The sequence below is a fragment of the Nomascus leucogenys genome, chromosome 23 (genome assembly GCF_006542625.1).
Source record: "Nomascus leucogenys isolate Asia chromosome 23, Asia_NLE_v1, whole genome shotgun sequence".
Lineage (NCBI taxonomy): Eukaryota > Metazoa > Chordata > Mammalia > Primates > Hylobatidae > Nomascus > Nomascus leucogenys.
In genome coordinates this window covers 7,983,382-8,005,003 of record NC_044403.1, presented here as the reverse complement: position 1 = coordinate 8,005,003, position 21,622 = coordinate 7,983,382, and the positions used below count along the sequence as shown (strand labels likewise).

At 43.8% G+C, this 21,622-nt stretch overlaps 1 protein-coding gene and 1 long non-coding RNA gene across 2 annotated transcripts in view; one reads left to right on the top strand and one right to left on the bottom strand.

Moving 5' to 3' along the window:
* Positions 1-4,001: 4,001 nt before the first annotated feature.
* Positions 4,002-7,914, bottom strand: BHLHE41 (basic helix-loop-helix family member e41). Its single transcript, XM_030804438.1, has 5 exons — positions 6,758-7,914; positions 6,559-6,622; positions 6,113-6,220; positions 5,670-5,781; positions 4,002-5,194 (listed from the first exon to the last, which is right to left on the bottom strand). The coding sequence occupies exons 1-5, from the start codon at positions 6,817-6,819 to the stop codon at positions 4,104-4,106; spliced, it is 1,437 nt and encodes a 478-aa protein (XP_030660298.1). The 5' UTR covers positions 6,820-7,914; the 3' UTR covers positions 4,002-4,103.
* Positions 7,915-16,976: 9,062 nt separating this feature from the next.
* Positions 16,977-21,622, top strand: part of LOC115832876 — a 48,680-nt gene continuing 44,034 nt past the window's right edge. Inside the window, exon 1 of the long non-coding RNA XR_004028253.1 lies at positions 16,977-17,043. This is a non-coding gene — a long non-coding RNA (uncharacterized LOC115832876). The remainder of the gene's footprint in view (positions 17,044-21,622) is intronic.

Genomic DNA, 21,622 nt, shown 5'->3' with positions numbered 1-21,622 from the left:
AATATCAACTTTTAAAAGGTGGTTTTATATTTGTTTGGAGTTTTCAATATGGAATCTCTGAACGAGCATAAGAAACCCAATTTTAAGACAAACGTACAACTCCTAGAATAGCATATTTTTAAAGTGCATGCTGCGCATGTTTTCTAGTATAAATCCCATCTTAATCACACAAAATATGTGATAATTTCCCACGTCAATCCCTTACTTAAATTCTATGAAAAACTGGAACTTCCATGGGACTTTAGCATGCACTGTAAATCCATCTTGAACTTGTTTAAAATAACAGTGAGAACAATGGGTGGGTCTAAATATATTGAGCTGAGGGTCCAATAGGTTAAGAATTTTTGTTTAATGAAAAATATCAGGTTGCTACCTGAAGTAAAATACCATGATCACAACAGTACAGCCAGCTTTTGGCAATATAATGGTCTTAAGTCATTCATGAGAGCTCTGTTCATTTCTAGCTTAATGTAAAAGTCCTTCGTGTGTTTGCCCAGCCATGTCTCTCCAGAGGCTCCACTGGCAATCACTTTCCATGGAAAGGTTAAGAATTGACCTGTGACATAGAAAGGAGTAGGCTGAGCCTCCTTTTACATAACTTTTCAACAAATCTCGGGCGATGGGCAATAACCAAAGTCATGGCCTGGATGGCCAGAAACAGGGAACTAAATGAAAAATAGTTTCACAATGATAGGAACTAAAACTCCAAATTTTACATAGATATTAAAGTGTTGTTTCTAGTGCCTTGAAAACGTGCTTAAGGTTAGCTCTTTGGAGGGGAGGGAAGGGCCATTTTTTTTCAATTCAATATAAAGTTTGCTAAGAAATATGTGTATATAAAATTAATCTTTTTAAAGATTATGTGAAATATATGTATGTAAAATTAAATTTTTATGAGTATAATACTATACTCATGAAAACATTGACTCGATTCATATTTGCCTCAAGTTGGAAAATCATTTTAGCTGAAATTTCACCACTACAAGTATAGAAGCCTCTTTAGTGAATTATGACTTCAGCCTTTTAATTCATTAAAATAAATCAATGACTAAAATAACATTTTTTTCAGATTTTCAGATACAATATAGACAATATTATTTTTGATTTGTGTTCTAACTTTATCATGTTACCATATGGGCACTTGGACTTATAAAATCTGGCCCAACTCTGAAGGTTTTTTTAATCTCATTATACCAAAATTATACACATGCTAAAACATTGTATTATCCTGATTCACTTTTAATCCTTTTTGGTTATGAAACTAATATTACTACAGTAGTGGCATCAAAATATAGCTCAAAATATTTGAAATGCTGTTTTTCCCATTCTGATTCAGATAATTTTTCTAAAGTTCAATAAATTAACAATGCTCAAAAATCCTACATAGTTTTCTAGTGTTAATTTCAATTTCCTTTGTTCTATGGTTTGTTAACGAAGCTCCATGGAGGCTGCTCAATCAAGTTCAGCTTACTTGGTCCAAGATACTGCAATGGGAAGTAGTTGAGTGACTGAAGGATATAATAGAGCCGGCCACTAGTCCTAGTGCTGACTCTAGGTAGCTCTGTGACCTTGGGAAGATACTTAATATCTCTGGGCTTCCTTTCTTTTTTTCCTATCACGAAATGCAGGCGACTGGATGAGCTGTGGCTCCTTCTGGCATCACACTGTTATGACTTGCAGTTCAGTTGCCATGAAGTCAGCAGAGGGAGCACTTTTTCTACATCTTATACAATCTGACTCTCATTTAAACATTTTTCAAAAATCAAGGGGTTTGTGAAGAACGTTCCTGAAACGAAAAGCTGACAATCCTTCACTCAGTTTGTATCATATCACAGATTTGAATGGAAATTTGAGAAAAGTCTAGAAATTATTTCTGATCCTGGAATTCCATGATAAAGTCCCATGACAGAATTATTTTATAAAAATTAAGAAGCCAAAACACTCTCATATTAAGCACCCCTTTGTGATCATCTATTTATACAAGACCCAGTGAAAGAGGAACACCTGACCATACTAGAGGGGCTATGTGATGTCACAGACGAAAAGTGAAAAACTTGTCAATCATTAAAACAATAGAAAATTGGGTCTAACATAAACAAACCACACAAGTTAATTGGTAGGTTTTTCTTTTGCACTTTTCATTAAGATACATTGGGAACGAGCAGGTAGACACAGCCAGAGCCTGGAGGCTTGCAAGAGATTGGAAATGTGTGACATCAAGCCAATGACAAAAAAAGCTGTAAATCTGAGAACTTTAGTGATTTGTATCCCTATAGTCATAGATATCTTAAAACTAATTGAACATCCATGATGTCTTTTTTAATTATTAGACAATATCATATCGTATATTAAAGTTTTTATTCCTTAGTAAGAATTTTTAAATCACAAAATAGTGTGGCAATATTTAGGTAATAGAATTTATGGAGTGCTGAAAATACTAGAATATAAAGATAATTTCTAGTTTATCTTCACATACTAAACTTTTCTAAACCAGCTGGTTTCTTGCAGACAGTATTTATTTTTTTAAAATAATTTAAGACAGCATAAGCTTGTACCAAGCAAAGCATTGTAACAAAAGTGCAACTTTTCAGCAAATCCTCCCCAAAAGATATTTTAACTCAAAATATCATTAGCACATATTTTCTCCCTACAAAAATAGCATGTCAGACATCATTAATTGGATGTATTAACAACTATGTACATAAGGGCCACCTTGTAGGCTAAGAGTTTAACGTTGTTTAAACACAGCGTTTGAGGCAAACAGTAGCAACAGCAGCAGCAAATGCACCAAACTGACGAAAAGACCCAGATATTTTCCTCACTCATAGTCAGACTGTTGTGTCTCACCCCTTACATAACATCCAAGTGAGATTTCTCACAGTGCTACCTTGGCAACAAACTAAAAATATCTAGACAAGGTCTTGGTTTAAGCCTTATTAAAAAAGCTTTCTTTGTGATTATCTGGTATCTGGTTTGGTCTCCAGAAAATACATAGACTTGGAGATAGGAAGGCCTCGCAAGACTTCATTCTATATCTTTACAGCATTTCCTATCAAAACTGACCAGTTAAATGCTTTCGTTCACTTTGGAATTTTAACAGACTATAGGATATATCAGTTTGGACTTGTTTTTTTTGTTGTTGTTTTTTGTTTTGTTTTGAAGTTCAGTGCACTTTTTTACAGTAAGATTACAAAAATTTAGGAACATGATGGATTAATGAGAGTGGGAATAGATGCACTTGAGATGTGTATGTATAGATACCTATCTATGGATAAACAGAAATCTGTATAGATAGCTATCTATATATGGACTAAGAAGAAATTAAGATGAGTCCATTAATTCGTGGTCAATTTCTCAATAAAGTGTTAGCAAATGTACTAGGAATGATTCTGGCCTTCTCATCCATCTCCTTCCCTGACTTAGTGCTGACGATGGCCCAGCTCCGTGTTTCTTTAACAAGTGCAAATTACTAAGAGATACCATTTAAACCACTTCAGAATAGGTTGCAACGTCAGCAACTGCATCCTCACTTCTTTGAAAAATATATGCCTTTTAGAAAGCTGAACATTAGAACATACTGAAGAGTAAATTCAATTCTAAAAGATCCTCAATCTGTTTGTGGAAAGCCTCCTAAAACAGGCAGGGCAGCTTTGAGAACTAGCTCTACATAACAACTACCTGCTGTTCCATGTCAACTCCAAAGACGTCAAAGGTGTTAACATCTTTCCCCTATCCCGGGGTTCACCTAGCTCAGCCACAGAACAGACCCTTCTTACTTCCTCTCGAATTAGGTTCCAATTTTAAGAGATAATGGAACATGGCCTAAAACGGGGCAAAACTTATTTGGGGGATTAAAAAAAAAACAGCCAATGTCTTTCGCAGAAGATCTTTTACAGCTGGTGGGGGAAGAAAGGGATGTTAGTGTGTGGAGGGTGGGGTGGTGAGGGATGAGCAAAACAGGAACTCCAAATGTACGCAGAACACCTGTTTTGTTGTTCGTGTTTATGCCTGTCGTGCATCTATTACACTTCCTCCCTTAAAGACGTTAAGGGTGTTTTAACTCCTCACTCTGCTTGAACCTCCGTCCTTCGGGACGCAAGGATTCAGGGAGCTTCCTTTCCCGGCTGCGAGGGATCTTCCTGAGCAGAGCTCTCCGGGTTCCCCGGCTCGCGGGGGCCGGCGAAGGGCAGGTGGGTGCGGCCGTGCGGGTGCTGGGGGTGCGGCGCCCCAAGGGGGGCGACCTCGTGCGGCAGGAGGGTCGCGGCGGCGGCGCCCGCCTTCTCGGGAGGGGGCGACAACACCGAGGACAGGCAGGGGAACGCTGCGGCGGCGGCGGCAGCAGCGGCGGCTGCGGCCGCGGCTGCCGCCGGGGCGGGGATGCCGGGGTATAGCAGCGGGAACGGGGCGGCGGCCGCCGCCGGGTACAGATACTTCTCCAGGCCGCTCTTGTCCAGGAAGGGCTGCACGTAGGCGGCAGCTGCAGAAGGCGAGAGGAAGCAGAAGGGCAGGCAGAAGGGGGCCGCGGCGGCCGCGGGCTGCGGGAAGGGCGCGCCCCCGCCTCCGCCGAACGCCACCAGCGAGCTGAGCAGGGCGGCGTCGGGTCTCAGCAGCGCGGCCGCGGCGGCAGGGTCGGGCCCCAGGAGCGCGGCTGCCGCCGCCGCCGCGCCGCCTCCCGGGCCGCCGCCGCGGGAATCCAGCTTCATCCTCTTGGGCGCCGGCGAGTCCTCCCCGGGAGGCTCCTGCTTGATGGTGACGCGGCTCGCCCCCGCGCCTTTGCCTTTCTCGCGGTCCGGCCGGGCCTCGGCTTCGCCGCCGTAGCCGCTGTCGGTGTCCGTGTCGTTCTCGGCGGCGAGCTCGGCGCTGGGCTGAGTCCGCTGGATGACCGGCACGCAGTAGGCGAGGGGCTCCAGCTTCTGCCCCGCGCGCTCCAGGCAGGGGGCGGCCGCGGACCCGGCGGCCGAGGGAGCGCCGGTGCCTTTGCTCAGAGGGACCTGTTGAGTCAACAGCTGCGGGGTGGGCAAGAACTGGGTGGCCACGGCGTGCAAGTGGTTGATCAGCTGGACACACCGCGGCTCCCTGGGTGTCCAGCTCTCAAACCGGGAGAGGTATTGCAAGACTTCTTTGGCGCATGTTTGAAATCCCGAGTGGAACGCATCCAAGTCGGACTGAATGGGCGATTTCAGAGATCGCTCCCCTAGGATGAGGAAGGGATGGGGGTGGGGGACGGAGGAGTGGAGGCAAGAAGAAACATACCCACGTTAAAACATCTGCTTATCACGTGGGCCCTGCATTGACTAAAGTGATCTCGGTTTTTCCCCAGTATTCAAGTGATATAATCCACCGGTTGCTGAGAGAAGGGTGGTGGGGGCGGGGGGGTGGCGGAGGTGCGGAGCGGGGAGAGGGCGCTCTCCTCCCAGCAGAAAACCAAAGTGGAGCGGGTGCAACCACCACTTTAAAACCTGATTCCTCCGAGTTCTGCTGAAAGCCTCTAGGATGCTTCGGGAAATAGGCTCGTTCCAATGAAGGGAAAGTATAAGCAATTTAACAAATGAGAGAGAACCCATGAGCCCACGGAAAGAGATGGGGTGCGGGTGAAGGAGTCCTGACACTGCTCCCCTGTGGGCTGCCCCGCTTCATCAGGGTAGGCTGGCCTCGCTGAACTGACTTACCATTCTGTAAAGCAATTATCTTCTGATGCTGTTGCTCGGTTAAGGCGGTTAAAGCTTTTAAGTGTTTCAAAGTTAATTCCAAGACTACAGCTTTCTCCAGATGCCCCAGAGTCTGCAGTGGTGCAAAAAAGAAAGGGGCACTTGGTTACTTAAAAACACACATTTGGCTTAATTGGCTGTCCATTCAGCACAGCAATTTAAGCAAACACTTTGAAAGAAGTACTGTTCTTATACTTCTTGAGCTTTCCACAAGACAGGTTATAAATGATTTCTTGCCTTCAGCTGGGAGCACCTACTCCGAGTTTGCGGGAAACTCTGTACGGTATAGCACAAGTTTTAAGTCAGGAACTTATATTTACATTTATTCTTATATTTTCTGGGAGTCGCACCAGACTATTAACACGCCCTTGGACAGCAGCAAAGAATGAAAATGTGCATCTTACTGTCAATTTCAGATGTTCAGGCAGTAAATCTTTCAGCTGAGCAATGCATTCATTAATTCGGTCTCTTCTTTTCTTTTCTATTAATCTGTGCGGTAATTTGTAGGTATCCTTAATATATGAGAGTCATGGAAAAGAGAAAACAGTAAGCAAAACATTCACTTATTGGATATTACCCTCGTCTGCCCCCCTTCCCCCCCACTATAAAACATACTATGTGATAAACTACACCCAAGAAACCTCTTTCCTCTGGACTGTTCTGCAATGCAATTTAAATTCAGGTATGATGTTTAATATCCCCCTGAGAGTACCCAGCAAGTCACTTAAAATTCACAGTTGGGGAAGCTCAGGGGCTGGAATATATTTGCGGGCAGAGCTTCACTGTGAAATCAATGGCCCTAATTAACTACCCATGCAGGTTATGAGGAATATCGGGAACTTACACTTACCTTGGTGTCGTCTCGTTTCATGCTCCTTTTGGGTTTACACATATACAAAGAGGAATAGTCCAGTCTGCAAAACAGAAATCAGCATCAGGCACCCATTCGGGGAGGGGCTCTGCCCTCGCCAGCTCCATATCACTTTCTGGAGAAGAAAAAAATCAAACCAAAGCCTAGACAGATATTCGCAAGGGTGCGTGCACCTTACCCTATAAAATCTCTATGTTCCAGTAACTGTCTGTCTTGCAAATGAGGAATTCCTTCGTCCATGTTCAACTGCTTTTCGTTTCCTCTGTTTCGATTTTTGGGGCTCTGTACAATAATCTGTGGGACGGTAGGCTTGGGAGACCTTGGGGGGATCTGTGCGTCTCCAGTCTCTCTCGCTCTCCCTCTTCAGTGCAGTGTTGAAAGTGTGAAGCAGTTGGTTCCCCCCTCCACCGCGTTCGCGCACACACACGCACACTTGCGCCGGCCCCACTGCGCTGGTAGTTTGCTCTCACTCCAGGCAGTGTTTGGCCACAGGGCACGCGCGTCGCCGGCCAGACCAGCACCCAGCTCACGTGCGGAACGTACCATCCGCGGTCCAGCCCAGAGGGGGGCGGGGGAGGAGGCGCCGGGCCGGGAGGGGGCGTCGAGAGAAGGCGGCGAGAGAAGGCGAACGGCAGGAGGGGGCGGGGACACCTGATCAGGGCCACCGGAAAGGAAAAACAACTTCGGCCAAGCTATTCATCTTCCCAAAGGCTATGCAGTCGGCAGGAGGAGGGGGGAGTGGGGGTGCAGGGCTGCGGGGCAGCCTGAGCTTCCTTGGCTCGAAAATGCGACTCCCTGGGTTCGTCCGTTATTACGGTGCAGGAATGTGAACGTGACTTTTTGCTTTTCCACCGATTGTGCTGTTGGTTTGAACCATAGAAAGGAAGGGAAAAGAGAATTCGCGGTGGGTAAACTTGAGTCCCAAAGGAAATTTTGGAGACTTGTTTGCTCACTGATCAGTGGCCTGGAGGGACTCCTTGGCGCTGGGTGGAGAGGTTGCCTCGAGAAGAAGCAACTTGCAATCCGCTCCTTGAAGGATTTAAGATACATGAAAACGTAGTCACTGGGTCCGAATGTCGCAATCCAAGTGTCTTTCGGTGACACGGCGTCCCTGGGCCAACTAAACTTCCCCGCAGCAGCCGGAATTGCGGTGCCACTAATCACAGCAGCAGATGACGACGTTTGGGGCCGCGTGTGCTCCTGGAGGAACGCGGCGGGGAGCGAGCCGGGGTTGAGTGGGGGCTGGGAAGGGAGAAGGGGGTGGCACGAGAGGGGCTACCACAGAAGAGCTATGCAGCATTTATCACCCGCCCGCTCAACTCTGCCGCGTTCCGAGCCTCCGGTGACGCTACGTGCTTTCCCCATCCCCCCGCCCCCCCCCCCCCCGCGATAAGAGACGCCCGGAGTGTGCAGAGCCCACGTTTACTACCGCTGGCACCTCCAAAGCCTCCCTCCTTAATCCTGTCTCAAACGGGTACCAGCACAGGGCCAGCAACGTGATCCGACCTGCCGCTGCTGCCACATCACTGCTCGGGGAACCCGTGCGCGCGCGCGCTCGCCCTGCAGCCGCGGCGCTCGGCGCCGTGAAGCACAGGCCAGCAAGAGCCGGGTTACCTTTCCCCAGAGCCACCCCGGGAGGATGACTCACTGCTAGTGAGAGTTACCGGGAGGTGCCCGGGGATGCGCACTGCCCACGCCGCCCTGCGAGCCCAGGGGAAAGCATGTCCCGAGGGACTCCCAGGGGTGGGATGGAGGCTATATATATATTTCTCTAGATATACATAAAGGCATAGAGAAAAAAAACAAGGTTTTTCCTGCACAGAGAGGGATATTTACATTCTCCCGGGGGTGATCTCCAAAACGTTGATTATTGCCAGTGATAAGTGAACCGAGGGGAGAAGAACGCCGAAGGTACACGCACCAGGGCGCAGCAGGGACTGGGGCGCCCGCTACGTGTCCCCCGGCCCGCCCCGCCGGGCACGGGTTCCGGGGACGGATCTGGGTCGCGGGAAGCGGCGGCTGGGAGGAGGTCACGTGTCTGCGGGAGTCGCGTCTCTTCCCCGACTCCAGGAGCAGCCCGGGCCGCGGCGGCCGCTAGCTCTGCTGCAGTCTCCGGAGTCCTGGGCGGAGACGCGCACTGCGTCTGGCTTCGTGACTCGGGCGGCGGCGGCGGCCCAGGATCACCCCGGCGTGAGGAGACGCTCGCGGTCCGTTCAGTTCATCTGTTTAGAGGGCCTTTTAAGGTCTCTCGACTTCCTCAAATAGGGGAACGTATTTGGCACCAAACAGGCAATTTAATCATGATGGTTCTTAATTTAAAAAGTATTTTTAAAATGCTGACTTTATTTTAAACCTCGGTCCGACCTCTCTGCTATTTCCAAAAGGTTAGGTAATTAAGACCCTTCAGTGGGGAGGGCATGTTGGAGCCCTAAAAGCGATCTATTCCTGCAGTACTGTATCACTTTTACCTCTTTTTAATTGACTAAAAATGGGAATGCCGTTAGGTGAATAATTTAAAAATTAAAACACCAGGTCCCCTTCTAGATTTCTGAATGTTTGGAGTAGAAAAGGGATGTAAATATTTGCTCCAGAGCTAAATTTCACTTGAAAAGAATGACTGGTTAGGGAAAATGAAATAAAGACAAGATCACTGCATTTTGGCCTCGTCGGGCTAAAAACACAAGGCAGACATCTGACCAGGGCAAACCTTAGAAGCTAAGTCTGGGGCAGAGATTAAATGCAAGTTGGAATAGGAGGAACATGATCAGGAGCCTTGAGGCTCAAGGGTGGGTTAAGTAAGCTTGCAACACCCCATAATTTAAAGGGACAAAAAGCTGCAAATGACAAATGAAGCTTTTCTCTGTTATCTCTTTGAGGCTCCTCTCTCCCCCATCCTTTCTGCCCCAAGCTTCCCCACGTCCATACCCTTTTCCCGTGATACCTACTCAAACTGCAAATGGGTCTTTTCCCAATTTTTATCTCCTTTGTTGTTCTTGGTCCCCTTTTCCTCTTCTTTTCTGTCTTTCCTTTACATACTCACCTTTTAACTCATGTTTCCCTTTTTCATTTCTTCTTTGTCTTCCTTTCCCTTATGTTCTCTACCTTTTCCCTGTTAAATGCCAGCGTTTGCCCTTTCTCTGTAGTTCTGTCAATCTCCTGTTTGCTTTTTGCCCTTTTTTTCTTGGATCTTTGACCCTGGCGACTCTTCTTGCTTACCCACTTCCCTTAAACTTGAATCTCACTCCTGTTCTTTCTCAAACTCTTGGCTTCTGGAATATTGGGCATAGTTTGATGCCTCTGAGTATCCCTTTGCACAAGAAGGGTGTAGCAATAGCTAACAACTATATAGCCTTTAGGATTAGAGTACCAGACTGCATTCAGAGAGCTTTTTATGTATTAAGTCATTAATCATTTCCACAACCCTCTAAGGTAGATACTATTATTGTTTTCATTCTGCAGATGAGAAAATGCTTACAAAGTGAGATTACAAAACGTTTCCAAGGTCCCAGAGCCAGGATTTAAGCCCAGACAGTGGTTTCCAGAGTCTGGACCCTGAACTCTTACCCTTCAATGTGAATAGTGAGTGGTAAGGTGTAAGTGTTAACTAGCTGCTTCAGGGATGTTTTTCAATTTACCAGTATAAGTGTGCATGTTTGTGTGTGCGTGTGTGTGTGTGTGAATGAACTTGTGTGGGGAGTTTTGCAAGAGAGATGGAAAAGGGAGAGATGTTAGCGTTGGAGCTGATGACAGAGATAAGAAAAGCTATGGCCAAAAGAAGAGAGGCAGTCTTTTGCCATGTCAGTGAGTCATTCAGTTGGCATCTAGCTTCAAATTTATTGATTTAAATCCAAATATCCTAATTAATTGTTATAATTTTGTACAGATGGACAGATGGAAGTACAGTTTAGAAAAGGCTGATGGTGACCAGCTGTTCACCAGCTCTGCTGAGCAAACTGAGCCGAGCTCTAATGTGAAGACTTCAGGTTAGTAATAGGAAAAGTTCACCTGTGGTGAGGTTAGAAAGGGAAAAAAAGTACCCTAACAAAGGAACAGAAACTGGAATGCCGTCTTTGGGTATGTTTTAAAATAGGTTGAGTCTTATCTTTTTAGGAAAGCTTAATGCTATCCTGCTGAAAGCCAAGAAGATGCAAGATGAGCTCAAAGCCCCTTTGAGCTTATAATTAAAGAATTTTGTGATGCTTTGCTTTCAATTAAAGATATCCATCTTTCTCCTTTTAATAGGTGAGGGGTAGCTGCTTCCATTGCTTTTCTTTGGTTAAGTAAGGAAATCATTACCTATAGAGACACTAATGAAAGGAAATACTTAGGCCAATTCTCCCCCCTGCCTAAGTATCCTAAGTCCTGCACTCATTATATTCACCCTGTGACTTTAGAAGGCCTTATCCTGTTTGCAAAGTCTTGGATTTCCAACAGAAACAGAACTTGCCTGAAAGGATTAAAGTTTCCATGGGGAATAGAGGTTTTCTGCCTCTTTAGGGTTCTGCAAGCCCTATTGCCCTTCTGGAGAATTAACTCCAGGGTGTTTTAGGAACCCAGGTGTGATCCAAACTAACTGTACATCTCTGATGGCCCCAAGATCTGCTTAGGGGCATAGAGTCTCCTGCCTGTGATACTGTGAAAATGGCCCATCTGAAGGGCAGAAGCCATTCTTGATCACCTCTGTTTTAGACAGCGGACAAGAATCTACATTCTACATCAAAGTTAAGCAGCGTCCACAAAAATCTAAAAAAGTTTTGGGTTGATGCTAAAATCAAGGCCTGGAAGGGATAGCAGGGTGGGATCTGGACTTACAAAAGCTTCCCTAGGAATTTAGGCTCTTGGCATGCACACCTGCTCTCAAGGGAGAAGAGTTAATGTTGTCAGGCACACCATGGAAAGAAGGGTGCCTCAGAGAAGGATTTAAGGAGGGATGGCAATTCCACTGCTACTCACCAGAAGCCAGTATGACTTCAAAATATTGATGATGTTATTTGCTGAAAGTACCAGATTTTAAATGCCAGAATAGAAGATTGGGTTTTCCAGTTGCATACTCAGCAAATGAGCAGAAACAGCACATGTGTCCCCTTTTAATTTGTAAAGGAACTTAAGTCTTTCTGTAGGCTATCAATGTGTCTGTGGGCATACACATACCTATGAATCATATTTTATATTTATGTAACACTGCTCAAGTTTATGCACTTATTAGTCTTTGCATAGCTTCAAGGAGCAGATAATATTGAGTATTACAAATAAATTTTATTTCTGCTGAAATCATTTGTATTTTCATATTTATGTGACGATCAAAACCATTCCTGCAGGCTGTTCTGAATTTCACACGTGCTCAACATTCCTGGAGTTCTTAACATACAAAAGACAACTAGAGAGAGCCAAGCCCAAAGACCACAACAGGAGGATTCCCTGGTCCTTCTGCCCCTAAGTATCTGCCTGGTCCCTCATGGTGCCCATGTGCTTCTCATACTGATTGAGGTGGATCCATAATGAGACTGGAAAAGTAGCATGAGGAGAAGATGACAACCCCATTAAGGACTTTCACAAAGTGTTCTCGACCATTTCTCTGGATTCTCCTGGGCTAGTTGGATGGTGGAAGTCTGCAGGAAGAGGGGCCTTTTAATGTCTGTGTTTCCTTTGTTACTGCTGATGAAAATTCTTGGAAAAATCCTCCAAGAAAAACATGTTTATGCAATGTGAAGCACATTCAAATATAAATAAGATGCACTAAATGTCCACTTCTCTCACCCACCCACTATGGGCTTCATACGGTCCTTACATCAATTGTCAGATGCTGTCCTCCTGGCTCAGAGAGCTGTCAGTAACAGATACTACTTCTGACTTGAAAGGTACTCCTACTTTAAAAAAACAACAACAGAAAACTAGTGAAGGAGGGTTAAATCCGGACTTACAATCAAAACTATTGGTATAAAACTTTTTATTTAATAGCTAAAGCGATAAATCATATATAACAATTACCTAAAAAGTACTACGGTTCTGGCATTAACTTATAATCACCATTAGTAAGGAAACTGACTGAAATCTAGCCTGTGTATATTAGTTAAAATCTGCATTTCAGCCAAAATAACAGCAACTTAAATTAGGAAGTTCTTTTTTGGTCACATAAAAGAAGTCTGAAGGTAAGCAGTCCAGGGGTAATGTGAAGTGGTAAAAGTGCCATCAGTGTCCCAGACTTCTGCTTTTTCACTCTCCACCAGCATCTATCTGCAAGATCACCCCACGGTCAGAAGATGGCTGCAGAAACTCCTGCAGGGAAGGATGAAAGGGTGCCTGCCAACTGAGCAAGATCCCTTTAAGGAGCTTTTTTTTTTTTTTTTTGCAAGCTCCACCCATCTCATTGTCCAATCCCATTACAAGAGGTTACAAATGTAGTTTTCAAAGCTGAGGCTCCACAGCAATATAGGGGTTCTTTTAGTAAAGGGGAAGTGGAGACTAGATACTGGGTTGGCACTAGCCATCTCTGCAATGATATGACTAAAAGGAAATGGTTTGTCCATGTCCTCTTCTTTTTTCATCAGTGAGTCTGTTCCCCTCTGTTATGCCATATGGGTTGGCAGCATCATTTTATTGCATTAGGGTATTTAATTCCAATTTCAGAAAAATGTCAATCTTCCTGTCTGCAATTGCAAAAACTTAACCAACTCCTTAAGCACATGGTCCTTAACGTCTGTATTTTTAAGTTCTAGTAATTGTAGAAATCTGCTTAGGGAGGAAATTTAATAAGTTTGCTCTTCTTCCTGTAGAATGCAAATTTCAGCTACATGTTTTCTTGGAAATGATTGTCTGTCTTTTTACGTAGCAGACCTGTCCTCTGGTTGTCCTGTCCCTGCAGCTGTGCCTTCTGCCTCTGGCAGTTGGCTTGAAGAGAGCAACTTCCAGGAGAAAGGCACTCTCTGATAGTTCCTTGAATGCAGCTAGGATTTTGCACTTCATTCACTTCTAGCCACATTTATGTAGCATACAATTGCTTTAGGGTCAGAAGATTGTGGGAGGGCTATGCTATCCAGTTGGGTTCCGGAATAAATGAGGGAGGAAAGAGGAGGTAAGTGAGTGCAGTGCAATGGGAGAAGAGGGACTAATTTCTAAGGCTGGGATTGGGAGGTGAATGCTGGAAGAGAATCTATCTTTGGAGCATTTTACTATGGACAGGTATTAAGGCAAGTGTCTTATAAACAATGTCCAGTGCTCTCAATTCTTAGAACTAGGCACCATCAACTCTACCTTACAGATGAACAAACTCAGGCTCAGAGACCTTAGGTAACTTGTCTGTTGTCATGTAGTAATGGCAAAGCCAGGCAATAGGGTGCTCCGGGGTGTTGTCACTGGCAAGAGTCTTGAGTTTTAACAGTTAGTTACCTTCTCCCCTCAGCCCCTGAAAGGATCTCCTATCCAAGCATTTCACCTCCCTTGGTGAAGCTCTGCTTCAGGTCATGGGAGCCCCTGCCAGAGGGTTGGTGTTTAGAGGAGTTGTTGAGAGATGAGAAAGATGGTAGGAGGGGACATTCTTAACCCCATTCTAGTTGACTTGGAATTTCTGATGTTTGAATGGGAATTCCGCATGTATTGCCCTACAGACAGACACAAGGTTAAGGGTGTGCTTAGCTCACTGAATAAAGCTGCCCTGTGTCTAGCATCTTGGGATCTCCTATCCAATCCTCATCCACTGAATGAGTATTTACTGTGTTTATATGAGCTGTACACGGTGATGGGTTTTAGGGATTCAATAGTGAACGTTGTCTTCAATAAGTTTACAATTTAATGGATTAAATTTCTCTTAAGAGAAAAGATCGCTAAGAAAGTGGAATAATTATCCTAAAGCCATTTTGTGTTCCAAAAAAGCCTCCTTTTTGGTACATTTGAGATACACTTAAACAGCTCTACTTCTCTAGTATTGCACTTTAGAAATCGTTCCAGAAAATGTAGTCAGTGGCCTTGGTCTGTGGGTAAGGTTTGTCCTGTAAAAACCACTAGCAAAGAAAATGCTTTATTGCTTGCTTTCCTGAGCCATCTAGACCTTCATTATATCTACCTCCCCAATTTGCCCTAGCTCCCTGATGGTGGGGATGCCTGTTCAACACCCACCCCCTCCAAGCATATACAATTTCACTGTATGGCTCCTGTTCTGCTTTCCACCCTCCCCTGGGATTCTGCCACCTCCCTTGACAAGTATGATCTTCTCATGGCTTAGTGTTTAAACTTTCTCTCTTTGGCGTTTGAAGCTAACTTTGCTCTGGATTGTAACTTGGTCTACTCCTTGGTGTTCCACATCTTCTGTAGTGTCTGTTAGGAAGCTCCTTCTCATCCCCAGCCCCTCAGCCCTCAACCTGACCCCAGTTGCTTGGTCATTGCCCTAGCAGGTTTCTTTTAGGGGGAGATTTGGACAGGGTTAGACTGAGCTAATTTCCTTTGTTCCAGAAAAGGCTGGAATGGTTTCATACAAGAAGATAACTCATTACAATGACCCATAACCTCCAACACACAGATTTTCACATCCTGCAAAGGACAACTTCCTCATCATCATATACTTGACTCCCTCAGTTCTTTGACCTCAGCAGTTCAACCTGGAAAGGAACCTGACAGGGCTGGCGAATTTGGTCAGCTTAATCTCTACATCACTTTCAGGTGCAGGGACTGGATGGCAAATTTAGCAAGACTGCCTGACCTTTAAACGAAGAATGCGGTAATCATTCTTAACCCCTTCATCTCCCTCACTCCCCCCACCCAATTAATAACAATATCTGAGACTTCCACCTCTTAAATATCTATAAATCCATCCCCCTTTCATCCTAACTGCCCACACTCCAGACCAGGCCCCCATAATCTCTCACCCCAAATGTTGCAAGAGCTTCTTCCCTGCTTTTAACAGTTGGAGTCTAGTAAGGAAGATAAAAGCCACCCTAGGTATTTCAAATAGGAGGAATTTGACAGAGATTAAAGGCATAATCATAAACTTTGGAAAGGCTGGGATTATCAGTTTTGGGAAAAACTGTTATTGACTTCCAGGAAATCTTGACTATCAATTGGTTCAGGGAAACCTGAATCCCATTGAGCTCAGCTGCCTGCCATGTGGAAGAGGCTGACTTGCAGGAGCTTGCCCAGAAGCTACTGTAAACCTCACATCTGCACACAGCTGCCAGGGGAGAAATACGGTGTGTCTCTGCCACTTTCCACATCTTGCACAAGGGCCTCTCAAAGGCAGAATCTAAGTTAGAAAGAGGTGGGGAAAGGATTCTGGAAAAATGTGGTTCCAAGTTTCTATTATGCAATGAGGACAGAGTGGAGAAGGCAGTGGAGCTGGTGCTGAGTTGGCATCAGATATCTCACACCTGTATCCACTGTGTATGCCTTCTATTCCCCTCCGCTACACTGAATTCAATCACTAAGTTATAGCCAGAGCAATTTTTCTGTTCGTGTCATTCTCTTGATCAAAACCCTTTAATAGCTTCCTATTTCCATTAAGTTAAAATCAAACTTGAAACTCTTCAGTGGCCTGAATATGATTTAGTTCTTGCCTACATCTCAGTCTCATCGTGCATTTCTCTGCCCCCCTTTCTAGAATCCAGCATACCAGCTTTCTTTCAAAAAATATTTTTTAAGGTACCCTGCTCTTGCTGTCTCAGGTCCTTCACTCATACTGTTTTGATTGATTAGAATGTTTTGTTCCCACTTCCCCAGTGTCTTTCCCTTCTCTTCCTCCTACTCAACCTTCAGGTGTCATCTGAAACATCACTGTCTCCAAGAAGCCTTCTCTGAGTTCCTAGACCAGATTTGTCTCCTTCTATCAGCTCCCTTTGTGCCTGTCTTTCATAACTTCTGCTGCCTGAAAGACTCATACGACTTTTCAGCGTCTGTCTTCCCCACTAGTTTGTAAGCTCCATGAAGAAGACACCCGAATTGTTTACTGCTGTATCCCCAATGTCTAGGACAGTGTTGAGCACAGAACAGACACACAACTCTTTTCTGAATGATTCCTAAATGTGCTCCACCAAATCATCTATACACCGAAGTTGGCTTTGTTCCAGGAAAACACTTGAATGACAAGTCATAACCAAGCCACATAACATTTGAAGTGTCCTCGTACCTGTTGAGGGTGGGGAATATAATGTTGGTTCCCACCCTCCCATCCCCCACTAGGACTTTCCTATATTGGTGTGGCTTTTACGGGCAGGGACACCCTCACTATACTTAGAGTACTGCATATTTACTTCTTGGTTTTACCAGGCACATGGAGATTAGAAAGTAGGTACCATGAAGGATCATAAAATGCTCCTGATACTGCAGGAAACCCAGTAGTCTGGCAGGGTCTTTAGTGAAGTAGTGGGAAGTTCTGTTAGGGGGTAGGGCCTGTGGCTGTGGAATTGCTGTTTGTCATTGTACGAGGATTGATGTGCTCGGTGCCCAGAAGGCAGTAAGCTCTGCTCCCTAGCAGCCTTGGTAAGTTGAGTTTCTCACTTGCAGAACTTTTCCTTCCTTTCACAGTGTGCATTAGCAAATCAGAGAGAGTGTAAAAGCTGGAGCCAGTCCAGTCGAATTCCACAGGTGCTCCAGAGACCGTGGGTTGGTGAGGTAACATCCAGGGCATGGCTCTCAGAAGCCAGAAGTGGGGAGGGGGCACAGAGTTTGGCCTGGCAAGCTGTGTTTACAGGTTTGCTGGGCTGAGTGGATCACAGGAGGGGGTCCTGGGGCAGAGCCAAAGAGCTTGGTTACCAGGAGTGCAGAAAGAAACAAGCACTGTGCCAGGATGTAGGAGTCAAGCCTCAGACTCCGGAACAAAGTGGGAGGATTGAGAGCCAGTGAAGCCAGTCCATCAGAATGCCAAGCTGGTAGGCACAGAGGAGGCAAGGAGCAAGGGGTCAGTACAGACAAAAGAGAGCTGGGGCAAGATGCGGGAGGCAGGAACCAGGTCTGGAGGATGCGCTACGAATGTGGAGGAATTCTCCTGGAGGTGGTCAGTCAGTCATGCCCTTGATAGGCTGGAAATAGGGTCAGAAACACATCAACCCTCACCCTCAAGCCAACTTTGCATTTCCTTCTGGCACTCGTCCTTGCAAAAACACATAGCTCTTATTTCTCTAATTATGTATTCAAAAATGAAGTTTTGATTTTTCTGTCAAGGGCTTATTGCAAAATCAAACATCATTTGCCAAACATAGCCCCGGTGACCACAAGCCATCAGCAGGCCTGGGTCTGAGTTCACACCTGCTCAACATTCCTGTATTGCCAGTGGTGATCCAGCTGAGATAGAACTCTGAGTCAATTTTGTTATTGGATAATGGCACTACTGATTTTTCCGGAACCTAGCCTTTTTATTCTGTTTTAGAAATTCTGCTTCAGACATACCAAAGGTGATGAAATAGACATATTGCATATTTCTGTCCTTGTTTCATATTACAGTCCACCCTCCGTATCTGTGGGCTCCCATCCATGGATTCAACCAACCTTGGAATATAAATATTTGAAAATAAATTCTGTCTGTACTGAACATGTAGAGACATTTTTCCCTTGTCATTATTCTCTAAACAATACAGTTTATTTATATAGTACTTACATTGTATTAGGTGTTATAAGTAATCTAGAGATGCTTTAAAGTGTATGGGATGATGTGTGTAGGCTATATATAAAAGACTATGCCATTTTATATGAGGGGACTTGAGCACCCAAGGATTTGGGTATCCACTGGAGGTCCTGGAACCAATACCCTGCAGATACCAAGGGATGAGTGTGTTTCATGTTGCTGCGTATGGTGGCAGAGTTGATATGGACTTAGGCTTTAAGATCAAGAGGACCTGAGTTTAAATGCTGTTTTCCCCTGAGTAGCTGTGTGACCTTGGACAAATTATGAATGAGTTGGTTATCTCAAATGTAACTACAGAGAAATAGCAGTACCTCCCTCTGACTGTTTATTGCGTGTCCGTGACAATGCGCAGAGAACACCCCCATCCTAGTAGGTGAGCAATAAATGGTAGCTATTATTTTTCCCATTTGAGCTGCTTGGTTAAAATTATGAATGTCATAGAAAATATGGGTGTATGAAAATAATTGATGAATTGAGTAACATTTTAAGTTCAAGAGGTAAACCTATTGCTTTCCATTACCCTTTCCTCTAGTAATGGGTGAATAACAACAAAACAGAAGGCCAGACCTGTCAACGTGATTTTCCATTAATGAGATATAGTTAAGAGTCCATGGTACTTCGTGTGCTACTTGGAAATAGGCAGTACTGGTCACAACCTTATCCTTTTAAATCATGCTATTTAGACAGCTCCTCTGAGAGGTCACATAGTTCCACATTTGTGCACAAATGGGGGGAAATCCTGTTAGTCCATGCTTTGTCATAAGTTAAAGCCTTGTTCAGGTCTTAAATGAATGACATGGGTGAATTAAGTTTCAAACTATGTTAGCTGGCCATGGGAGGTATCTTGACTTATTTCTTCTTTATTTCAGCCGTTCTACTAATAATAGCAAGACTTTAATGGCAGTTACTCTGTGCCATGCTCTCTTTTAGTGTTTTGCAAGTCTTAACTCATTTAATTGCTCAACAACGCTTTGATATAGATAGTGTGATAATGCCATTCCGAAAAGGAAAAAACTGCGGCACAGGTTAAATAATTTGTCCATGTCACACAAATAGTAAATGGCAGAGCCAGGATTTGAAGAAAACACTGTGGCTGCAGAGTCACTGACCATAATTTTGACTGCCTCTGTGCACAATGGCCTCCCAAAAACCCAGACAAAAATTCAGCATTTCTATTTACCTCCATGATTTTTGTTTAGAGAAGCGAGGCTTCATTATGCCAGAAAGAGCATGGCTTTGGGGTCTGAAACTGTGAGCATAAGGTTAAGCTTTACGAATACCTGTTTGCCTAGTTGGGAGAGGCAAAGTTTGGAACTTCCCTAAACTTCAGTGTCCGCACTTATAGAATGAGGATCTTATATGCCTGTTGTGAGGTGACTAGTATTTCTGACACATGGAAGATGTCCAATAAATATGTCACTACCTTGAATATATATATACACATATACATATATATGTGTGTGTGTGTATATATATATATATTTATTTATTTATTATTATTTTTTTTTGAGATGGAGTCTTGCTCTGTTGCCCAGGCTGGAGTACAGTGGTGCAATCTTGGCTCATTGCAACTCCCACCTCCTATTTTCAAGCGATTCTCCTGCCTCAGCCTCCCAAGTAGCTGGGATTACAGGGGCCCCACCACCACGCCCAGCTAATTTTTTTGTATTTTAGTAGAGACGGGTTTCACCCTGTTGGCCAGGCTGCTCTTGAACTCCTGTCCTCAAGTGATCTACCCACCTCAGCCTCCCAAAGTGCTGGGATTATAGGCACAAGTCACTGTGCCCGGCCTACTACATTGAATATTAACAGTTGTCCCTCAGTATCCACAGGGGATTGGTTCCAGGACCTCCCCCAACCCCATGATACTAAAATCTGTGGATGTTCAAGTCCCATGTAAATAAGGCATAGAATTTGCTTATAACCTATGCACATCCTCCCGTGTATTTGAAATCATCTCTAGATTACTTATAATACCTAATATGACATAAACACTATGTAAACACTGAATTTTTAAATTTGTATTGTTATTTATTTTGTTTCAAATATTTTTGATCCACGATTGGTTGAATCTGTGGATGTAGAAACTGTGGATACAGAGGGCCAACTGTATCTAAAGATATCCAAATACGCAATCATTTTGGTGGTTTATTTTCTCCTGAAAAACAAATTTTTGATTTTGTTAAACTTTTCACCTTTCCAAAATAGGGTAAAATTTGATCACTGAGTTAACAATAGTAGAGTATCTTCTGTGTGCAAGGCATTTTCTAGATAGGGGCTATCCAACAGAACTTTTTGCAGTGATAGAAATATTCTATAATCCGCCTGTCCAATGTGGTAGTGCTAGCCACATGTGGGTACTGAGCAGTTAAAATTGCTTAGTTTAACTAAGGTACTGAATTTTAAATTTTATTTAATTTTAGTTAATTTAAATTTAACTTGAAATAGCCACGTGTTAGTGACTATCACATTGCACAAGGAAAGTCTAGATGCTTTTATCAGGCCCACATACTGATCAACCCATAAATAATTATTTTAAAAAAGCCAAGACATTTTTTTAACCTGTTCTTTTTTTAAGGTGCCTATGGTGCTCGGAATCTGTGTAGGAAGAAAAAAAAATCAATAATTGAGCATAAATTCAGGCCAATAAAGATAAACTGTAGTCCATTTTAATTTTACTGGAACTCAAATGACATAACTTATCAATATTTTTAAACAGTGATCATGAATTTGCTATGAATATTTTAGTTACTTCCCATAAATAAATAGTAATATAATAATTTCAGTTCTGCATATGATACCATATAGGGATTAGTTAGGTATACATGTAAGCAGTAGTGTGCTGGTAAATGTTTAACTGGTTATGAAAAATGTAGGTGTGTGCCTGTGTGCATGTGTGTGTATGGTTTATTATATACTATGTTATAAATGATGTGTAGCAAAACACACACTTACATGTAAGAATAAAATATATCTTACTCCTGTGAATCCCGTATAGCCCACTGATTTTCACTGAATGCTTTTATTGATTTTTGCTAAATTCTTTTATCTCTTGCCAACCTATGAGTGCAATTAATTCCCAAGTGTAATTCTGACATTAATGTTGACTGAAATTTTCCTTTATGTTAACGATTAAGGTGAAAGCCATACAGTGAAGACATTTGTTAGAACCTCATTTATTCATCATCGATATGAGCAATGTTTTCACTAAATCAGGTAATAATTTTCACATACTGGAAAAATATTTCCCCATTTTTGTGTGCTATTCACAATGTGATAACTATAAATGTGATGCTTTTAAATGGAATCTGCCTGATTAACATTTTCTCTATCTCTTTTTTCAGTCCAACAATTGGCAAAATAATAAATTTATAGCACTTGCCAATTTCCATGGTGTAAATACTCCCACCACTACTAATGTGACATCACTGACAGTGG

Excerpts from the sequence above, each read along its gene's own strand:
- BHLHE41 (XM_030804438.1), bottom strand. The coding sequence starts at position 6,819 with ATGGACGAAGGAATTCCTCATTTGCAAGACAGACAGTTACTGGAACAT. Across the intron at positions 5,782-6,112 it reads CTGAACATCTGAAATTGACA|ACTCTGGGGCATCTGGAGAA; the intron begins GTAAGATGCACA and ends GCACCACTGCAG. Across the intron at positions 5,195-5,669 it reads GATAATTGCTTTACAGAATG|GGGAGCGATCTCTGAAATCG; the intron begins GTAAGTCAGTTC and ends TCCTCATCCTAG.